At 46.8% G+C, this 22,316-nt stretch overlaps 1 protein-coding gene across 7 annotated transcripts in view; it reads left to right on the top strand.

Moving 5' to 3' along the window:
* Positions 1-22,316, top strand: part of RERE (arginine-glutamic acid dipeptide repeats) — a 349,852-nt gene that overhangs the window by 201,331 nt on the left and 126,205 nt on the right. For 6 of the 7 annotated variants that reach the window (XM_055001170.1, XM_055001173.1, XM_055001171.1 and 3 more), the window contains 2 exons: positions 1,213-1,309; positions 10,904-11,008. In XM_055001170.1, the coding sequence (XP_054857145.1) occupies positions 1,213-1,309; positions 10,904-11,008 (202 nt within the window). Of the gene's footprint in view, positions 1-1,212; positions 1,310-10,903; positions 11,009-15,810; positions 15,888-22,316 lie in introns of those variants that run through there. The other variant, XM_055001175.1, reaches the window with a different exon arrangement.

The following is a 22,316-nucleotide window of genomic DNA, read 5'->3' as shown; positions in this document are numbered from 1 at the left end:
CTTAATAAACAATGATTGAAACAAACAAACTAGTACATGAAGTAATTTTGGATTTTTCAGTGGTTCCTGGGATGCTGCATTCAGATCTCTCTGGAAGCGCCTCTTTTTGAATTCAGGCAGTTGCCCATAGTCGATGTAATCCAGAAATTAAGCAGTTTATGGTTCTTGGGAATCTTGGTTAAAAAGTCAACAGTCTTCAAGGGGAAAGGTTTAGTTAGACCTCCAGGGAAGGGCTATATTTTTCTTTTCTCTATAAGGCAAAGAGTACATTGCTTCTGCTCTCTTATCCTCAGCCCCCCCTCCCCGCCCCCCCCCCCCCAAGGAAAACCAAATGGGTCCCTGTCAGTTTCCAGTTGTCATTTAATTGAGCAGTTGAGCGTAGGGGCTCAGAAAGCACTCAAAGCTAGCACAGCCCTCTGTTGTGATCTGTGTGTGGAGGCTGTGGGTGGCGCAGGCAGTTGTGTTCCTGCTCCCCCTCTCCTGTGTTGATATCACTTGGACAGGGCAAAGGCCTTCTGCTTGTTTGTTCATGACACTAATATTCTACTGTTCTTTCAGAAAGTTCAGGGGGCTTATGTGGGATTCCCTGACAGTAAGCACTAATCACACTGAGACCTAGTTAGCTTTAACTCTCCAAGAGCATCACATGCCTTAAAAACACTGATTGTGTTGGGGGGGGGGGGTGGATTTTAAGTGCCACTTGTTGAATGTGCAACCCTCAGTCTTACCCCCTTCAGACCTGATTTTTAATAGCCGTAGGATTTCAGCCTGAAAAAGGGAGCTCTGACTCTCGAAAGCTTCTACTCTGAAAAGACTGTTGACCTCTAAGGTGTCACTGAACTGAACTCCTGCTGTTCTGCTGCAGACCAATATGGCTACCCATCTAACTTTAATAGCAGTACGTCCTTCCTCTAGGCTTTCCTCCTTCATTATGAGGACTGGAAGCTTGAACTTCCATGAGAAATAAAACGGATGTTTTTAGTAGTGAGTAGGGGGCTGTATCTTAGGTTTGTTTGCTTTAGTGGGTAAAAACGTATGTTTTCTCTTTTGGGAAAGCTGGTTTTAACCAAAAACTGTTGCCTGGTTCATGAACTCAACTTATTGCCCGGTTCCTGCTGAAACCTCTGCTTTTGTTGTACGCCTTGAGATGTGGCTGATGTTGGTGGTGCTGTTGAAGTATCACAGCTAAACTATCTCTCTGTGCTCTTAAAGATTCTGGGCGTGAGCTGGTAATTACAGACCCAGTGATCAAGAACCGAGAGCTCTTCATTTCGGACTACGTCGACACCTATCATGCTGCTGCTCTGAGGTAAGCCCCAGCAAGCTCTTGGTGGAGGACTTTAAAAAACACAGGTGCTGTACAGTGAGGCCAAGGATCATAAGGGACAAGGGTTCTTTATTTAGAGCACTTATATGCTGCTTTTCTCATAGTCTTGCCATGGCTTACAGTAGGCGACACAAACAAGATTTAATTTTTCGAGGAAACTCTTCAAGTCTTTCTGTTGGCCACCCATTTAGTGTATATTGCTTTCTTTATGTGGCTGCCAGCTCAGTTTGCTCAACCCTGGAAACTGAATCCAGTTTTGTCTGAACTTCACTGTTAACTACAGGATGATGGCAGCGGGTGGAAGGAACAATTCCTTATCAGATGCTCCCTCAAGGGCCAGAGCCGAGAGAGAGCAGTGCCCTTTTCAAATGGAGCTCAGGTATCTGGTGGCCGGCGGAGTTGGGACAGCTGCAGAAGTCCTTGACAGAGCTAGGCCGATCTCCAACCTTTCTTGTTGATTGTAGACACTGTTATTTGTTCCGATGAACATTTCTGCCTTTTTGCCACACACAGCGAGCTTTCAGAATGTGACTCTCAGACTTTATTGTCTGTTGATCCTGCATTGAGAATTTTCTGTTTTAGAATTTTGCTGGAACTGCTCTATTTTGGTGGGAAATCTTCCATTTTATAAAAACGAGTTGTTTAATAGAATGAGGCATAGAAACAAATGGATCAATACCAGACCAATTAGACCACTTCAGAATCAGAATTAACTTTTTTTTTGCATTGCCTGTCCTTAGGAAGTGCATACATTACATCACTGACTCATGAGCATTCACCCTCACATGCACACTGTCACAGATTTGCACACACCTTGCAATTCTCATAATGCATCATGCGCTTGAGCTGAACGATTTGGTCTGTGAACTGATATAATTCAACTTTTTCTAGCTGTGGGAAAAGATTTTGAGATATTTATACTGTACGTAGAATCAGCAGAGTGTGCCATATTTTCTTTTGTCAAATAAACATGCTATATTTTACTCCAGTCAGTTTAGGGCATTGGAAAAAAAATCTGGAAAAACTGCATTACAGATCTGGCCTAATCCTACTGTGCTCAGTAAATATCTCCGTTGCCTGCAGTGATATTTCCTCCTCCCCTCTTATATCTGCATGAAAAATAAGTATCCTTAGCACAATGTATTGTCGAAGGCTTTCACGGCCGGAGAACGATGGTTGTTGTGGGTTTTCCGGGCTGTATTGCCGTGGTCTTGGCATTGTAGTTCCTAACGTTTCGCCAGCAGCTGCGGCTGGCATCTTCAGAGGTGTAGCACCAAAAGACAGAGATCTCTATGTGACACTGAGAGATCTCTGTCTTTTGGTGCTACACCTCTGAAGATGCCAGCCACAGCTGCTGGCGAAACGTCAGGAACTACAATGCCAAGACCACGGCAATACAGCCCGGAAAACCCACAACAACCATTATCCTTAGCACAGTTGTATACAGGAAAACGAGATGGAGTTGGGAAGGGACAACATACTGACTGACTCCCCTTTTGCTGTATTTTCATCTTTAGGGTGTGAAGGGAAGTAGGGGATGCATAGAGGTGTGTCTGAGAAGCATGCCAATAACTGGCTGGAGGAGTGGGTCGCAAGGAGCTTTGCCAACTGCATGGGTTAGAGTAAACCTTACAAACTTGGCTGTTCTTTTCCTGTGTCCACACGTTTATGTTACTATTAATTTTAAAAAGTTTACATCCCATCTATTGAATTGCCAAGCGGTTAACTGTTGCATGAGAAAAAAAATCTTCAAGGTGAATACTGCCCCATAAAAATAACCCAAGATAACCCCCCTTACGGACAGCATCATAAAAATCATCCTGAACCACCTTCAGCTTCCAGTCCCACTGAATCACTGGGGTTCTCGGCAGCGCTTGGAAACAGAGTGGGAAGGTGCAAGGCCTGCCTCCCCCTGCATGCGTCCCGGAGATCCGCACTGGGAATTGCAGCACCTCGAGCAGCCCCAGGGGTTCACGTTGGGAATGCCAAAGCTTGCCTTCTGTTTAATTGGCAGTATTCTTAGTGTTTAAACATACCTGGGGGTATCTGTGCTGTTGGTTCCCACAGATCCAGTGTGGAGGGAAGGGATCCCAAAGCAGGGATCATATTACTCAGGACAGAGCCAGGCCTGCAGAGCTTGTGAGCCAATGCCCCAAAGCCAGTTGAGCTTTGATACTTGTTTGCTGAGGAGGGGGTGAAAGTTGACTGTGCGCTGAAGTGCAGCCAGCCTGTGAATCTGCAATTGCTTTTGAAACTGCATTTAATATAAGAGGTCAATTTGGCCTTCATTGCAGTTGCTGGCTTGTTTCTAGTCCTTTAGCTGTTTTCTCTTTTCACAGGGTTATACTTTCAAACTTGCATAGCTGCAACCATTTTATTACTTCATCCCCCTTTCCACCGCTAGTTGGCTTCGGTTAGGCAAGTTCGGCTGCACGTACCCTTTAACGACCCATTTAGCAATAATAAACCTACATGTAGGCTTTTCGAACTACGCTTGCTATTTAGGCAAGTACCCCTTGGGCTGACAATTCTCCATCAAAGAATTCACTATATAAAACCGTGGATCTGTTTGGGCTGTTGATTTGTCACAGGTGGCTACATCGAAAGTTTATAGTTTGCCTGTACTCATGAGGACTGGAAATTCCCGTCTCATCGAATGAACAATATTTTTCTCAAGTTGCGAATGAGCCTGCTAGCCGCTCTAAGTCTTGCTCTTCCTGGCTTTTCATGATCATCAGCCCTTCCTTCCTTCTCCCTGCCTAGAGAGAGCTGATCGATCTCTTCCCTTTGTTAGTTTAAAAAGTGAAGAGCCAACCATTAGTCTCTGGGAGTGGAGCTGTTGCTTGCGGTGAATTTAAATGAAAAAGCCGTTGGCACCGTGCATCTCATTTTCAGGCTTTCCGAAGGAGCACATGGATATTGTCAAAACGTGAACTGAATGATCTCCCTGCTGATAATGCTCAGATGGTGCTTTAAGCAAAACCATCTGGAGATGCTCTCTCTCTTCAAAGCCACTTTGCCGAATCGGCTTCCTTTGAATCAACGTGCAGCTGCAGCCTCTGCTCCAGGGGAAGGAAGTGGACCTTTTGATTTGACTGATGACAGGGGCTTGGCGTTGTTTCTGAAATAAACCAGGAAAATTCCACTGGCGAGCAATAATCTTCTTTGGAATGCCCAAAGTGCTTTTTGTGTTTCCAGGAAGGTGGTTTTCCCATCTTAAATTGATACTGCAAAAAGGGAAGCTTTCAGAAGCCAGGCGGGACTTTAGGGAGCCAGGTGTGCACGTTTGTCAGCTGAGAGATCGAGAAAACAAACGCCATGTCTCTGTGTGTCTGTGCGCCTTTCCCCACGGATCTTTCAAGATAGTCCTCATGTATTATCATAGGCTGTTAGTCCTGTGAAGAACCCAGATCGGGTAATGAGAAATTAGAGGTGGAGAAAGGGTGACGTGCTGAAGGTTCTACCAGAAGTCCACCACAGCTTGGTTCTTTGCAGTTCAGCTTCTGTACAAATGATACTGAATGAATTTTACACAGCTGCAGTACACGGGAGGTTCTGCACTCATCCACTTTCAATGTTTTATGGGCAGAGACTTCAAGGACTTGGTATTGCTTTTTACTGTTTAACATAGAGCTCGTTGTGCAAGCAAACAGAAGATCTGCTTGCTGTACTGCTGCATACCCTGGTTATGTCGAGATTAGATTACTACAATGTCCTCTACGTGGGGCTGACCTTGAGAAGTGTTTGGAAACTTCAGTTGGTGCAGAATGCTGCCACCAGGATGTTGATTGGACTGGGCCGTAGGGACCATATCACCTCCCTCTGGGCCCATCTATACTGGCATCCAACCTGTTTCCAGGCACAACTGAAGGTGCTCTTGTTGACCTTAAAGCCCTGCCTGGCTTGGGACCAGCATACCTGACCACTATTTATTTTTATTTATGTCATTTATAGTCCGCCTTTCTCACTGAGACTCAAGGCAGATTAGTAGTGTGAGATCAGTACAGTCAGTAGCAAGGACAAGGGCAGGCATTTCCATACAGTGTCAAGGACATTTCTATAAACAATGTCATAGAGTAGATGAATACAAGTTTACAGAGACATCACATTAGCAAGGATCCCATACAGGGTTGAAGGATTGCTGAAACAGAACATAATCCATTCTAGGATTGACATTAGACAACATGAAGCACAAGCAGTATATACGAGTACATATTCAAAGCAACAGATAATATGTAAAGCAACATAATGGTGGAGCCCATGGTTCCCAACTCATTGGCAAAACATCCATGACCCCTTCCCTACAGCACCACTCTCCTATTAGCCAAACATCCAGGACCCCCTCCCTACAATACCAATCTCCTATCTGAGTAAAAAGGCCTTTGAACAATTCAGTTTTGCATTGTTTGCGGAAAGCCAAGAGCGTGGGAGCTCTCCTGACTTCCTCAGCAGGCTGTTCCGTAGGGTAGGGGGCCACCACAGAGAAGGCCTTGTACGGGCTGCAGTTGATTTCACCGATGTGCAGGCTGGCACCTGCAAGAGGCCCAGTTTGGATGAGTGAAGCTGCCGTGGAGGGACATAGGGAGGGAGGCGGTCCCGTAGGTATGTCGGGCCAAGGCCGTGAAGAGCTTTGTATGTAATAACCAATACCTTGAATTGAGCATAGTGACTGATAGGTAGCCAATGGAGTGACTGCAGGATGGGAGCGATGTTCATGCTCCTGCTTGCTCCTGCTAACAGTCGAGCTGCAGCATTCTGCACCAATTGGCGCCTTCTAGTTAACTTAGATGGAAGACCAATATATAGTGCATTACAATAGTCAAGTTTTTATGTTACCATAGCATGGATCCAGGTGGCCAGGTCGGCCGTGTCAAGATAAGAAGCCATCTTCCAGGCTAGAGTGAGATTGAAGAAAGCATTTTTGCAGCTGCCTTAGTTTTTCTAGTAGTAGCATTGAATCTAGTATAACCCCTAGGCTCTTAACTGACTCTACAAGGGTCAGACAAACTCCATTGAAAGTGGGGAGTACAATGTCTTTCAGGATATCTGACTTCCCAACAAGCATCACTTTGGCCTTGTCTGGGTTTAATTTCAATTTGTTATTTTTCAGCCATTTCACCACGGCTGTCAGGTAGCGATCTAAGATTTCTACTGCATCCTGCGGGGACCTGGATAGTGAGATATAGAGCTAGGTGTTGTCCGCATATTGATGACACCCAACTCCATAGCTGCGAATGAGTTTTTCTAAAGGTTTTACGTAGAGGTTGAATAACATGGGGGATAGGATTGCGCCCTGTGGAACCCCACAAGATAGTTCCCATTCTGTAGATACCTGATCTCCAACGGCGACCCTTTGAGTCCGTTCCATGAAAAATGATTTAAACCAGTCCAGGGCACATCCTTTGATGCCCACTTCTGTTTCTAGATGCCTTAACAGGATGGCATGGTCTACTGTTGTAATGAGCTCTCTGCCCGTGTCTGAACTAAGCTTCCACTAGCCAAAAGAAAGATTTATCTTTCTCTTGGAAAGCTTTCAGCAATTAGTTTTCAGACCTGTCAAACAGCTAAGTTCTTTGAACCACCTGTTTATCAGTACATTTATTTTATATAGGGTTCGATATTGCTTTGCAGCTCCTTATTAAGCACACAGACACCTGTCTAGAGTTTATTTCACTTTATTGAAAATATACCCTAGTTTTTTAATGAAGCAAGTAATTAAAATATAAATGGTTATTAATATGAATCCTATAAAAACAGAACACAGAAAGGCAATAAGAAATAAGTTTGCTAACATTTCCTAATTAATTCTATGTTTAACATGATCAAAGTTTCTGTGAAATGCATAGGTAAAGATAATCTCGCCTAGATTTTCTCAAGCAATTTCTTCCATCAGAGCTCTGACACTCTATCTGAATTTGCATTTTTTATAAGTTATCATATGCAAATATCTAAGATCTTTTTCATGTGATAGCACAAACAAACGATAATTGGTTTGATGCTTCACTGAATATTCATAATTTCTATTGTATAACCTTCCAATTAATAAAAAATGATGTTATACTCAACTTGCAATACAAAACTATAAATCTCTGAGAAATGTCAGAAAGAGTTAAGAGATCACTATTGGTTGAATCTCTGATAAGAGGGATATTAATCTAGATAGAGTCCACTATTTTAATTGACTGTCCAAAGATCAAAGGACACCTGTTAGAGTTACCTAACACTCTGAAAAAAAACCACACAGACGGTTCATGCAAAGTTTGAAAGTTCATCTAGAAGACAAGTACATGGCCTAGTATTGCTTAGTATTGTTTATTGTCATGTGCTTTTATCTATATTGGTGCAACACGGTGTCAAAGGCTGCAGACAGATCCAGGAGGAGCAATAAGGAGGCATGGCCTTTGTCTATATTCAGCTGGAGATCATCCACTAATGCTACTAGTGCTGTCTCTGTCCCATGTCCTGGTCTGAAACCTGGCTGGAAAGGGTCCAGAGTGCTGGAGTTATCCAAGAAGGTCTGGAGTTGGTCAGCTACTGCCCTCTCAATCACTTTGCCTAGAAAGGGCAGATTAGAGACTGGGTGATAATTGGCCACATCAGTTTTGTCTATGGATGTTCTTTTAAATTAGCGGATGAATAACTGCCTGTTTGAGCGGCCAGGAGGAAGGTGCCCTGAGTTAGCCTGCTTTGGGTGCCCCCACTTTATGAGATTAGGCGGGTGGCAATCTAGGAGATGGCCTTCTCAACTGTAGCACCAATTCTCAGGAACTCTTCCCGCCCCCCCCCCCCCGCCCCCCAGATTCACCTGTTTCATTGACTTCCCCTAGAGGGCGAAGGCTTTTTTTTTGTCTTGTCTGGCATTCCCTCAATGATCCTTTCCTTCTGCCCCCTTTTTAATTGTTTTTATGTTTTTGTACCTGTATTTCAGCTTGGTTTTCATTGTTTTAATGATGCATTTTTGTTTGGTTTGAATGGTTTTGAAGATGTGTTTTTGTTATGGATGTTTTTAATCTGTTAGCTGCCTTGGTGGCCCTGATGAGGGCGGAGAGGTGAGATATAAATTTTGTAAATAAAGCGCAGAGTGCCTGCCCAAGGAAGCCTTACAGCGCCTCCCCGCAATTACCCAGGATGCAACTTGAGAGCCCACCTGTTTCAGAGACTTGGCCAGATCTTTTCTGTGAACCCGGCCATCTCATCTGGCTTCATTTCTGGGTGAAAACATTTATTTATGTGCTTCCTTTTGCATTGTTAAAAATAATTGGCTGGCTAGAATCTCTCCAAGACCTTGGGATCTAACAGGGACTGTGTTACTGAAGAAATTTATGTGTAACCTGAATGGGAATTGGGAAGCAGCAACTTGATATGCAGCCCTGGTTCATGCTGCAGTAGGACCTAAATGCCGCTGGATCATAAAACCTCTAATTTACCTCTCTCCCTACCTTAAGGAGCTTGCAAGCTAAATTTAGACCCGGGGCTGGAAGAGAAGAAGAAGCAGATGATGAAGCTGAGAACATACAGTTACATGTACTTAGGTTTCATTTTTCTGCTGAGGGTCACGGCTTTTTTTCAGGGGGAACGCGGGGGAACGGAGTTCCGGAACCTCTTGAAAATGGTCACATGGCTGGTGGCCCCGCCCCCTGATCTCCAGACAGAGGGGAGTTTAGATTGCCCTCCGCACTGCTTGGCGGTGCGGAGGGCAATCTAAACTCCCCTCTGTCTGGAGATCAGGGGGCGGGGCCACCAGCCATGTGACCATCTTCTCCGAGGGCAACCCACTGAGTTCCGACACCTCTTTCCCCAGAAAAAAAGCCCTGGTGAGGACTATGAGGGTTAAACCAATGGCAAGAGATAGGTTTCACTCTGAAGGATGAACGTGTGTGAGAGATGCCATGTAGGTGTCCAATGAGGGAGTTATGCATATTAAGAGAAACAAGGGAAGATGGACTTTTATGTGCTACCTGACCCAGACCACTGTGGCCATCTTCCAAGGCCCTGCTTTGGGTGCCCTCACCTTCTGAGATTAGGTGGTGGGGCAGCCTGGGAGAGGGCCTTCTCAGTCATGGCACCAACTCTGGAACTCTCTCCCTAGAGAGACTTTCCTCCCCCTTTCTGTTGCCATCTTCTGCCAGGAGGTGTTTTTGTTTTGTTTTGTCTGGAGTTCTCTTGTTGTTCCCTGCCCTGTTTTTAATGATTATGTATGTGTATTTTATTGCATTGTATGCGTATTTTAACTTGTTTTTAATTTTTTGAATTATGTGTCCTTTCTTTGGTTTTAGTGGTTTCAGATGTGTTTTTATTGTGTGTGTTTTTAGTCTGTTAGCTGCCTTGGTGGCCCTGATGAGAGCAGAAAGGTGGGGTATAAATTCTGTCAACAAGCATTGCGCTGCTAGTTTAGTCATAAGTAACAGAGCAGCTGAGCTCCAGAGCAACAGCGGAAGAACCTTGCAGAAGCACCTTGTGTAGCTGAGCCAAGCAGTGTGTGGTGGAGAGCAGTGTATGTCCTCATCTCCCACCCACAGTCCTTGCAGCAGCCACGATCACTGGTGGTTCTGATGCCAACTGGATCGGAGGAGGTTTTTCTGGAATCAATGCAACAGGAAGAAAAAGGACGTGTTGGTGGGTGAATCTGGAAGAGCGCAGAAAGGGGATGGACAGAGTGCTCTGTGGTCCAGTACAAGAGAAGCATGGGGTAACTGCTATTTATTGTCTGAAGGTGGGTGGGGTGGGTGGGTGGCAAAGCAGTGTGTTTCATCTTCTCTGTAGCAGCCTCTTGTCCTATGAAGATAGGTTTAGGTGGGTGGTGTGTCTAAAGAAGGGAGCTTGGACTCTTAAAAGCTTACACTCTGAAAACCTTGTTGGTCTTTATGGTACCACTGGACTCAAATCCTGCTGTCCCATGAAGTTGAGTCACTGGTAGATGACAATCCAGTGCAGTGTGCGCCAATGCTTTTGGTTACACAGCTCTCTCTCAGTTAGTGGCTTTTTTCTTTTTTCAAACCAGTAGATCCACGTCTCCAGTCTTACCTTCCAGCTGCACTTAAGGCATTCTGGGCTGAGGTTTTGAGCTTTCCACCTGTGTTGTTTGGGGAAGTTTGAAGAGCTCCTTGGACTTACGAGGTTCACCACCAATGCAATTTTAGGACTCTTTTCTGTGGGGCAGACGTGTGTTATGCAAATGTGTCAATATCCCTAAGGACTAGAAATTTAAAAAATAGCACATCTGAAATTATTTCAAGCAGGTTTCCAAAAGGCGGCAAAGGACTTGAGAGATTTCCTCTTGCCTCTATGATAGTGGTTAAAATACATTTTAAGAAGAAAAATGAATTTTAAAGAAAAGGTAGATCTGTCTCGATTACTTACTATCGTTGTGCAATAAAGTGAGACTGTGTGCAACTTTCTTAATATGTTGTTCATTGTTGCTTAATGTGTAAAATCCAATGTGTGCTATCACAGAAAAAAGGGGCCAATTGAAATGGTGACCCTTTTGATTCAGAACCTGAGCAAGGGTTGGACATTGTGGAGCCTTCAACGTAACAAACCGCAATCTAGCCTAATGCCTTTTCTTTATCCTTGCAGGGGGAAGTGTAATATCTCCCATTTTTCTGACATTTTTGCTGCTAGAGAGTTTAAAGCTCGAGTGGATTCCTTTTTCTACATACTGGGCTACAATCCAGAAACAAGGTGAGTTGTTTTGCTCTTTATCCCAGAGTTTGGCCTGCTAGGAACAGGCATGCTCCTCTGGGGTGTATGTTTCTTCTTGTGACCTTCTTTGCCATCTTCCCCTTGGCTGGGTATGCAGCTTGTTTTTTCCTTTGACTGGAAATACTTTTAAATTTATCTCATTACCATTACTTAATCCAGTCCCATTAATGCCTTGCTTTCCCAGCTAAAAGCTGAGCCGTGTAGCCAGGGCTTCTGGCTAATACTGTAAATGCAATTGAATTATAAAGAGGATATGAAGTGTTACCTTATGTATCAGTCCAATGTCTTGTCTAGTAACCGTCAACCCTGATTGACATCAGGGGTTTTGCCACCTTGTTGTCTGTGACTCTCCCAAGTTTGGAATGCTGTTGATGAAACCTATAGTCTCTCAAATGTGTGAACTTTGTGCTCTGTTGGTGGGCTACGGGACTACCATCCGATTGTGCAAGCTCCTTTCCCTTGCGAGACAGTATGTTGTCTCGATACTATCTCCTGGTCTTTTCCGCTGGTCTGGGTCTATCAGGCTGGTTTTCTTGGGTCTGTGTTATGGAGTGACTGGTGTTTGCTTGGACCTGAGATACCTTTAGTTGGGTGTATGTTTCTCGCCTGCTCAAGAACTCTGGATGGATTGCAACATTATTGGAGCAGCACGGGTGCCACTGTGCAATGGCAGAAAACACCAGTGAAGACACCGATATTTGCCACCCATTGCAGTGTTGCAGAGGTGGCTGCAACAGTGAGTGAACTTGGGTCAGCCAAGTTAAGCTGGCCAGTGCATGTGCTGCTAGCCCTCTGGTAGGCAGATTAGCTTGCACACACACAGAGTGCAAATGCTGCTGCAGGGGTGTGGGTTTGCAGTGCTACAGTTAGCATTTCACTCTGCGCTCTTGGTGGGTGGCAAATATCGGTGTCTTCACTGGTGTTTTCTGCCAGCAGGCAAAGACATTTTTGTCCTTTGGCATAATCCCAAAAACTAGTATTGGCTTTCTTCTGTAGTTTTGCTGTTGTGTGTTTTATGTGTTTATGTTTTTATTGAACTATATATTACTTTAAAATGTTGTTTTAATGTTCAGATGTTTGTTACCTTGGGGGCCCTATTTGGTGGAAAAGGTGCCATAAAATGCTTTAAACAAATACATTTCCTCTCTCTTCCCCATCTGTAAAATGGACCTTTTATACACTGTTTAACCATTGGGTCAGCTGGATGCAGCAGTTTGTGGTTTGGTGTATGGCTTTCATGCAACAAGAGAATCTATCAAAAACCCGAAGGTGATCTGTGGTGGCAGGAAGTATTGCTTGTGTCCTTTTGTGTGCATTCCTGGGAGATGTGTTCGAGAGCCTCTGTGGCTGTGAGTTGAAAATGTAGTTTGTCCAGTTTTTCTTTGCTCTCTGATGCCGCAGGTGCGGTGCTGTATGCTTGTTGCACTGAGTTGGCCCCACTTAGGGCTGAATTCCACTTTATGTCTCTCTCAGTGCTTTGCAAGGGACCCCCCTGAGAAACAGCTTGGTGTTGAAAATCCAGCTGTTCTCTCTCTGCTCAGGGAGGCAGTCATAGCAAGATTCCAGGTAGTGCACTAAAAATCCCTTCCAGCATGTGGGCAGCAACTCTGTGCTTATAACAATGGATGGGATTTGCTGTTGACCTCCCTGTCCCCTCCCACCTTGACTCAGCTGAGCAGGCAGTATTAATATTGGGTGAGTGGCACTTAAGAGGGCCCAGGGCAGAAAAAGGAAGGTTTATCTTTGCTTTAAAAACTTGCTGAGCAGTTTTGTTAAGGGCGAGGAGACATCCAGGCAGCCATATTGCTTATTCCTCTGGTTCTCAACATGATTTATGATTTTTGGAAGGCTCATTGGTTCTTCAGCTGTGTCTGACACAAATCTGCGTACCAGACAATGACATGCAATTCTTCCTTATACCGCAAAAGCGTCCCTTCCCTTTAAAGGAAAGCTTGAACTAGGAAGGCTATGGGCTTAAAGGCCTTGGATCCCTCTTCAGTTAGAGAGAGGAACATGGGTATGCAGAACTGGCCCATTCTTGCCAGCCACTGTGGATTGTGGTTACACTTGATACACATGCCAGGAGATGGGATGTTCTTTTTCCATTGATTTAACTAGTTTTAAGCTCTGACGGTTGTTAACCTTTAAATGGTTTTATGGCATGTTGCATTGTGTTACTGTTGGAAACTGCTTAAGCCAGAAGAAAAGTGGTATGCAATTGTTGGGAAGGGGCTGTGACTCAGTGGTAGAGTTTAGGTTTGCATGCCAAAGATCCTAGTTAGGGATCCTCAGTTGGGGGAACTTGGCAGGGTGTGTTGAGGAAAACATTTTTCTGCACGATTCTGTGGAGAGAGCAGCTGGCACACGGAGGGGCATTCTGGCTTTGGCCTTTCATGTGATCCATGATGCATATTCCAGATGTGTGTTTGGGTGCGGGCACATTTGCAGCCTCATCTTGGAAATGGTCTGGATCCCCTGAACTTGGGGCCAACACCGTGTCTTGTATAGCAAGCTGAGAATTGTATACGGACAGATATATTTTGGATATAACAAAAGGTGGCTGGAAAGTGAATGGGTAAGAATGAAGAACTTTGTACAGCAGTACTTGGAGATGTGTTGTAGTTTGAGAGGTCAATTATTGGGTTCTGTTGCGCTTTCGTCCTCAAGGAACCAAATCCAAGTGCTTGTAAGTGGACATAGAAATAAATGGGCTACTGTCTGTCTTAGTTTACTTTTTCTGATCTGAATGCCAAATGTGGAGTTCCAAGAAAAGGCTCCTTGACTTGTGTTCTGTTAGCCCGTCTCCCTGGTTTCTCCATTTTCAGGGTCCCTGTCAATGAATAGTCTCTTCTCCTTTCCCCCTGAAATCTCCCTTCAGCGGGGATCCCTCATTGACTTGGCCTGCTGCAGAGTCCCCCCGCTACATGTTCTTGGGTGCTCAGTCAGCTCAAGTGGAACTCCAGCGGTTTTCTGGAGCCTTAGAGCAGAATACAGTCTAGAAGGTACCCAGCACGCTTCCCCTATGGAGGTGAGTTGCATTGGCAGATCAGTGGTGAGCAGACAAAAACTTTCAAGAAAGCTAGTCCACCATCTCAGGTCCGATCTTCTTGGCGCCTTCACTGTTCCCTGCAACAGTCTGAAAACCAAGGAAATACAGATTTTAAAAGGGTTTTAAAATAAGGAGCAGATAATACTCAATACAGAATGCAGTCTTCTGCCTGCTTGGACATAGCACTGGAATCAGGGTTAAGGTCGGGCATGCCCAAACCAGTAGGCTGTTCAAGCAGCTGACGGGAGGCAACAGAATTCCAGGAAAACTGAGGAACACTCTTCTGGGGGGAGCAAACTCCCCCCCCCCACCTGCAGCATATACAAGGTGTGGGGGAAATGGAGCACCTTCTTCTTGCTGCCCCTCCAGTCTGGGTTGATGACCACCCTGTCCCTCACTCCATACAAATAGGTGCAAAGAAAGCATCTAATCATTTGTATATAACAGGGGAAAGAGGTTGTGATGGGGAAATTTTGTAAGGGAGGAGCACAGCATTTCCTTCTTGGACTAGACCCTGCCCTCCCAAAACCCACACTTGTTCCCTCCTCTTGTAGAGCATGAAGAGCAAAATGTAATTTTCACTTAGATCCCCAGGGGAAAGGCAAGGTATTAATAAGATCAGTACCGCAGCAGCTTGTACCTTCCGTAAATTAATATCCTGGGAGCAGGCTGCAGGATTCCTGGCCCTTCCTGTGAATGCCTCTCACCCCCCTTCCTAGTTTTGGCGCCGGGCAACCTCTGCTTTAAAATAAACCCACGTTCCTCTCAAACGTTCTTGCAGAATGCAGAGGGGGTCCAGGGCATCAACTCAGTCCTCACCAAAATAGCCGCAGTCGATTGGTGGTGTCGGTTCAGCTGAAGCTGCCACTCCTGTGAACGCGGCTGGAGGGTTCCCAGGCCCTCTCCATGCCCAGCGCCAAACCCACGCCCTAGGATTGCGTTTAAAATGCAGCAGGGTTGGAGTCCAGCGGCACCTTAGAGACGAACGAGATTTTCGGGGCGTAAGCTTCCCAGGGGCAACGCTCCTTTCTTCAGGCATCTGGACTCCAATCCTGCTGTAGCACCCTGATGATGGCGCTGCCGCAAAACCGACATTTCCCCCCCTGGAGCAGCCCAGCATCCAGTGGCCGGCCCGGCGCCTTAGCAGGCTCTGGGTCCGGGGGCACCGTAGGGACCGACCAGATTGTCAGAGGGGAAGCTTCGGCGGCCGCGCTCCCTTCTGCAGCCACCTGTGCGTGCTGGTTACGTGGCAAGCGCTTCGGGCGTCCGGGGGTTTGCTTTCCGAAGGCCCCGGGGAAACGGGCTGCTGCTCGTGCTGGGAAGCGGGGTGTCCCCTCGGCCAAGGAATTGGGCAGGAGGGGAGTGGCAGCTGCGGGGGCTTGCACGGGCGGCGCCGGCCGGCCGGCTCTCCTCTCCCCTTCCTTTCCCTGCGCGTCTCGGATTGCCAGGCGAAGGCGCCCCGCGCGCTGGCTGGCTGGCTGGCTGGCTGCGCTGTATTTACGGAAGCGGCGGGGCTGGGCCGGCGGCGGGCGGGCGGGTTCACAGCACATGCTCAGTGCCGCCAGTCCGAGGGCGAAGTTTCTGAGCTCCGCGCGCAGGCTTAGGTCACAGCACAAGCTCAGTCGCCCGCCCGCTCGCTCGCTCGGGTCTCCGCCGCCTGCGCGGGCCTCCATCTTGACGAGCCGCGGGAGGGGGAAGGACCAGCGCAGCCGGCAGCCCGCCCCGGAGCCCCGCGCCGCAAGGTCGGCGGGCAGCCGCTGCGCCCGCCGCAGCTGCCATGGTCATGGACGACTCCCTCGGGCCCTGCAGGTAGGCTGACAGCCCCTGGCCTGGCCTCGCCTTGCGGGGACTCCTCGCGCCCGGGGACCGCGCAGCGCTCCGGCCCTGCCGGGGCCCGGAGGAGGAGGAGGAGGAGGAAGGGGCGGCCCGGCGCTGGCGCCCCCGGGAGGCGGCCACCCCCGCTGCCTCCCCGGTTCTCTCCTGCCTCCTCTTGGCGCTGCAGACGCCGACGGCGCCCGCAGAGCCTGTAGCTGGCTGCGGGGCTGGGCTGCGCGTCCCTTCCCGCCTGCGATGCCTGTGGGGAGCCCATCGACGCCGTTTGGGCCCATCGGGGGCAGGAGGAGCGCCGGGGTCGCGGGGGAGGGTCCCAGCCTCGGAGCCGGCCATTGGTTGCTCGGGAGGAGGGACGGCGCTGGCGCTGACAGCCGGCCTGCTGGAACGGCGAGATCCGGCTCTTCCTCTCAGCGGAGCCCGGCTGCATAAAATTGGGCAACTTTTGCCTTCAGAGCAGGGGAGGGGTTGAGCGAGCGAGAGCTGGGCCCGGCCGGGCCGTTCAGGCAGCCCCCCCCCCCCACACACACTTGGGCCAAGGCCGCGGTGGGCCGCGTTGCTCTTCAGTCTTTTCTCTGGTCTCGTGAGGATACCCTCCGTGGCTCAGAGGACGGTTCTAGCGGGCGCGCCCAGTCCGTGCAGGGCTTGGTCTATTTTGGGCCTCCCAGCTGCCCACCCCCCCTGAAAAGAGAAGGTGCCCCGGAACACACCAAAGACTTCCCGCAGCTGCAAGAGAAGATGAACGACAGTTGGCCCGCTGACCTGGATGGCTGCTTGGCTGCTGCGGCTCGTTTTCCTATTTAGGGAGCCCAGACAGGCTTCTGGGGAATGTTGGGGGTCCTCAGAGCACAGGCGGAAAATCCCCAGGGTGTATTGCATTAAGCTGAATAGTGACTTTGCCACATTTCCACACTGGCGCAGAGGTGCCTAGACCAACTCCTTATGTAAGGAATTAGGCTAGGTCGGTTTAAGTATTTGTGGTGGCCTGCTCTCTTATCCTTTAGACCTCCCTTCCCACCTGTCACTGTTTGTAAACAGGTCTGGTCTCTGTGCATTTGTGCAAGGCTGGAATCTGGTAGGATTTGACCATCTGAAAGCCAGATTCTAGCCCTCAAAGCCAGTAGAGAGAATTTAATAACAGTTAATAAAGGCAAAATGAGTAGTCCTTTATGGGGAGGCAGGGTTTTCTGACATTGTTTTGCCTGGATGTGTTCTCCATTCATGGCAATTGCTGTTCTCCGCCCCCTTCTAAGCTTACCTGTCTAGCACCTCTGCCCTCTCTTCGTTACATTCCTTGTCCCCTCATACTTTAAATTGCTTTGGGACCATTTTTCTCAAATGCATAATAAATGCATGTTACTTGCTCTATTACATGCCCAGCTTCATTTGGATACTTTCGGAGCGCTCGTTTTGGTTTTCCTAAATGCAGAATTGGTTGTAATTGGTAGGTGGGCAAGGCTCCTCTTGTGGTGGGTCAAGACAATTCTCTCCAAGTGTTTCTGTTTCTAGATTGCCACTTGCCTAAGATGTTCCCATATAGCCCCAAGTCCACTTAGTCCTTATTTCAGCGCCGGTTCCGTCTGCTGTTCCAACAGGACACCTTCATATTTGGGATGTTGCCCTTGTTGCTCAGGTGTCTGCTGACAGCTTTTGAGAGAAGCACAATGAGGTGTTTGGCTGATTCGACTTCAGGTGATGACATGAAAGGGAACACAAACGGGGCAGCAGCTTTGGTGCAAGTGAAGTTGGACAGGTCTGGGTCCTAAGTGGGAATCCCTAAGTAGAGCCCTGCTGGATCAAGCCAAAGGTCCATCTAGCCCAGTGTCTTGTTGACAGCAATGAAATGTACCCAACAAGCAGAACAGGAAGGCAAATATCCTCCCCTCGGATTGTCCTCCCTTCCTAAACAACTTTTACTCAGCATCACACTCTCTGTGAACATTATGACTAAATAACCTTCATGGTTGATGGGATGGAAAGTGAGTTATAAACATTTTAAATACTTTAAAAAACTGACATAGACCTGGCCTCTGAATCCATCTTGTACCTTTTGAAAACATTGGCCATCTCTGCATCTTGCCGCAGCGAATTTCATAAAATGTGTGTAGTGTGAATTACTGTCAATCTTCTCTTTTGAATCTTCAGCTTAAGGAACTCTGTGTGCTACCTTGAGCTCTGGATACAATAATGTTCTCAACGTATAGAGTTGACAGTGGCATTCAGCAACTAGAATGGTATGGGAACCATAGAGGTAGGATGAGTTTCTTGGCCTGTCTCGATGAGTCGGCTGCGCTGTCTCCAGCCCCCCTTAAGTGTCAACAACCAAATGCACCTGTATAGCATGAAACTGAGTGGGATGAACCAGGCATGGATCCCTCTTACATTGGAGACCTCCTTGCTTCTCCCACGGGAATAGATTTGTCTGGTTACTGTATGCTGTCACATTCATAAATCACTTTTCCCTTCTGTCTGTTGCCGGAGATCCCAAAAACCCAGTAGGTTTAATTGTATATGGCCAAAGGCCGTCACAATACAAAGTTAAAAAACAGTAAAAATAGCATTCTATCTTACAAGCATAATGCCCAAAAACCCAGTTCAAAAGGTGATAGGGAAAGTGTTTAACTTGTAGATTTGTGCTTGCTGGGTAATTTTGGAGAATGATACAGAAGATGTTTCATAGTCAATACTTTGTTTTAAAAAGGCCTGTATAATATCCTTATGAACAGCCAAACTTGGCTCTTCCCCTCCTCCAGAGTACCGGTGATAAATACTACCTTGTAATAGCATTTTTTTGTGATTGCATATTAGTTCGTTTAAAGCTTGCCTCAAGAAGTTCTGGACATTCTGATGAGGCACTTATCTGAAGGCACAATTAAAACAGCCCAGTTCTTCTGGAAGCCGATTCCTACAGAACATTTACCTCCAGTGCTCTGCTTTCAGAATGAATCCTGGCTGCCACCTAAAATTGAGAAATTAGGTTTAGGGCAAGTCTGGCCTCAGATCCAATACTGTAGCAGGTCAAATGCTGATTTGCATTTGGGGGTGGAGAGGATGGTGTTGGGCTCAACCGCAAGTCATGAGGATTAGAAACTTCCTATTAAAATGCAGTTCGTAGGAAATGGGCTAATGTTGCTTCCTCTTTGGGGTGCTTGCAATCCTTATTTTGGAGATAAGAAATATGAAAATGCTTCCTGTTTAAGTATTAAATTCATATTAATATGAGATCTGCCTTACTGATTCAGATGGAGGCCCCTCTATTTTATTACATTTCTCCTCTGCATCATCAGGTACTTCTTGGAAACGCACAAACAAAGTGCAAGGGGTCTTTTCCTGCTGTTGGTCCCCAGCATGATATTTCAAGGTACACTGCCTTAGAACATGGAGGTTTTATTCAGTTGTTAGGATTAACAGCTGTCGATAAACCAACCTTCTTGGATCAATGTCAGTCCTTTTAAAAGACCATTTCACCAAGAAGGTTTTGCTTTCTGAAGTTGCCAAGAAAATACAGAGGTGTTTGTGGGCTGGTTAAGCGTGGACGTAGAACCAAAGATGCGATTACTATAGAATGGGAGGTTAAATTGATTCTGTTTTTCTTGTGTTTGGTAAATGAAAGCTGCTTATGAAATATAGACAAGAGACCTCCTTGAAATCTCAGCCTGACCAGGGATCATAGCTGGTGTTCCCCCAAATGTCACGTCTTCGTTGAAAAGGAGCTAAAAATAGGTATTTCGCCTGCCTAGAGCTTTTTCTCTTCTTTTGAAGGGACTTGTGATTATGGAATTGTCTTGCTTCTCAACGGGGAGACCCCTGGAGGAGGAGGACAGGATGTGATCTGTGTTGAAGGTTAAATTTTGGTGCACATTGGCTAGTTTTGTGGAATCCGTTCAAAGACCTTTCCATCTTTCCTGCTTTCCTACTTGAAATGGTTAATTAGAAAATAAAAACACTTAGGTGAACACATTACATTATTTTAAACCAGGATCTAGGAAGTTGTTTCTGTGTCCAGTTAGATTTATTCAGTAATTTTATCCACTTTATACGAGGAGGCCGTTTTTGAGGTGCAAGAATTCTCCAGGAGCTATAGGAACTGCCCAGAGTCAGTGGAAAGTATGGGCAGGGGAGGGGAGAGAGACTGAAAATCAGACTTTGATTACTTATTATTCAGTGAGTTAATTACTAAAATGCTTAGGAAATGAGAGTAAAATGTGGTGGAATGGGTAGAGAGTGCCCCCCTGCCCCGATCTAGAGGAACTAGTGCTTAACTATGAACTCGCTGTCTTTTCTTTGGGTAGGTTGTAGTCTGTAAGACAGGAAAACTGCACAAAACCAGCAGTGCAGTTTGTGCATTAAAAGCCATCTCAAGGCATATCTTCCAGTACTAAAAGAGAGAAAAAACCTGAGAGCAGAGGGGGTTGCTTAGAAGAGCCTGTTCCCCCTTGGTGGCTCAGGTCAGGAATCTCCAAATTTGGCTCTCTCTCACACACACATTTGTGCGCATACTCCCATTAGGGCGTTCTTCCCGCTATCCATTTGTAGCAAGTTTGCGAGGGGGTCCATAAGAACAGGTTATGCGCCGTCTACTTCCGGATTGCCAAGCAAATACCCTTGGGAAACTTATGAGCAGAGCAAGATCGATTGAGAGAGCCCCCCTATCCCCCCACCCCTGTCTCCAGCATCTCAAAATCAGAGAGGGATGCTTGATCCAGATATGGAGAGTTAAGGACATTATTGGGTTCCTTTAGTCCATCTAGATTCCATAGTTGATAATCTGACTGGCAGTGGCTCCTCAAGGGTCTTAGCCAGAGAGGGCATTCCTCACCCGTTGTTGCCTGAAATCCTTCTAATGGGGGAGGCCAGGGACTGCACCCTCCTCCATGATGGCCAGGCAAGTGTTTGCTTTGTTCCTCTCTCACCCTTTGTGCAGTTACAGGTGACGAGGGCAAGATGTGGGCACCCTTGTCTTTAAAAAAAACTGTACTAGAATCCAGTGGGTGTAAGGTTGGACTTAAGTTTAGGGAGGCATAAGCCAAAATACCCGAAGCGCCTTGCGATGGCCTTAGAGCTCGATCTCTCTCCCTCTGTCTCTCAGAAATGTGCATATTTGCATCCTACCCTCCTCTAAGGATTGTAGAGAGCAGTATTGGATTTCCTGCCTTGCAAGGTTGTTAGGACAATACACAGGGCTTTTAAAAAATGGCTCAGCATTGATATCAAGGATAACTGCAACTTGCAACCTGAGAAGCTCAGTGGAACCTGTTTCTGATTAGAGGATTGATCTACCACTTTTGCACTTCAAGAATATATACCCAGCAGCCTCCAGTAACATCAGCATTAGGGACACATAATACACAGAAAAAAACAGAAGCAGTAATATGCTCAAGTAAAGGAAATAATAAAACTTGAGCTGTTAATGGGACCGGAAGGGTCTCACCCTCCATGCAACACTGTGAATGTATGGAACTGCCTTATGCTGAGTCAGACCATTGGCCCAATTAGCTCAGTATTGTCTACTCTGATTGGTCGCTGTTTTATAGGGTCTCAGGCAAAGAGAGATCTTTCCAAAGAGCTGTTACATGAGATCCTTTTCACCAGCAGTTTGGTCCCAGAACCTGCTGCGTGCAGAGCCTGCGCTGTGCCCTCTCTAAGCTGTGGGCCCAATGAGGCTAATGGTGTATGAACATGTGGCACCGCCTTATACGGAATCGGACCCTTCGTCCAGCACAGTCAGAATTATCTGCTCAGACTGGAAGCAATTCTCCAGGGTCTCAGGCAGAGGTCTTTTCGCATCACCTACTGCCAGAATCTTTAATGGGAGATGCTGGGGATTTGACCTTGAACCTTCTTCATGCCAAGCAGTTTCTCTGCTGCTGAGCCATGGCCCCTCCGTATGACAACGGTTTATTATTTGCTGCAGTTGCGCAAAGAGCTTTCCAATTCTTGCTTTATCCAAACTAACAGCCTTGTTGGGTAGACTAGGCTTGGGAATTGGGGCCTGTGGGTCTCTTAATGCTCTGGTTGTGTGAACCGAGGGGACCATACAAAGGTGTGTCCACACAAGCTGCTCTGCCTTCATGGAACTTATGTGGAGGGTTCCCAGAGCCCTGGCCTGAGAAGCATTGTTTTAAAAAACTCTTCCTGCTTTGGGCAGCTATTGGGTGGCAGAGGTTACCAGTCCCATGTGGGGAGGTTTTTTTTTTTTTAATTTATAGGTTGTCCAAGATTGTTGATTGTAGTTAAGTCAGTCGAGTGCCTCACTGTCTGTGCTGGTTGGAATGTAAGTTAATTCAAAGCCATTTGCACCTCTCCCCTCCAGTCAATCTTAGTTATCTGTTTCCTGCTTTTGGGGCGGGGGCACATTGCCCCTTCCTTGCCAGGGAAGGACGATTCTGTATTTGCAGCAGGCACCCC

Source organism: Eublepharis macularius, chromosome 17 (assembly GCF_028583425.1).
Source record: "Eublepharis macularius isolate TG4126 chromosome 17, MPM_Emac_v1.0, whole genome shotgun sequence".
In the NCBI taxonomy this organism is placed as follows: Eukaryota; Metazoa; Chordata; class Lepidosauria; order Squamata; family Eublepharidae; genus Eublepharis; species Eublepharis macularius.
The sequence above is the reverse complement of the archived record's forward strand: the minus strand, read 5'-3'. Positions and strand labels throughout refer to the sequence as shown.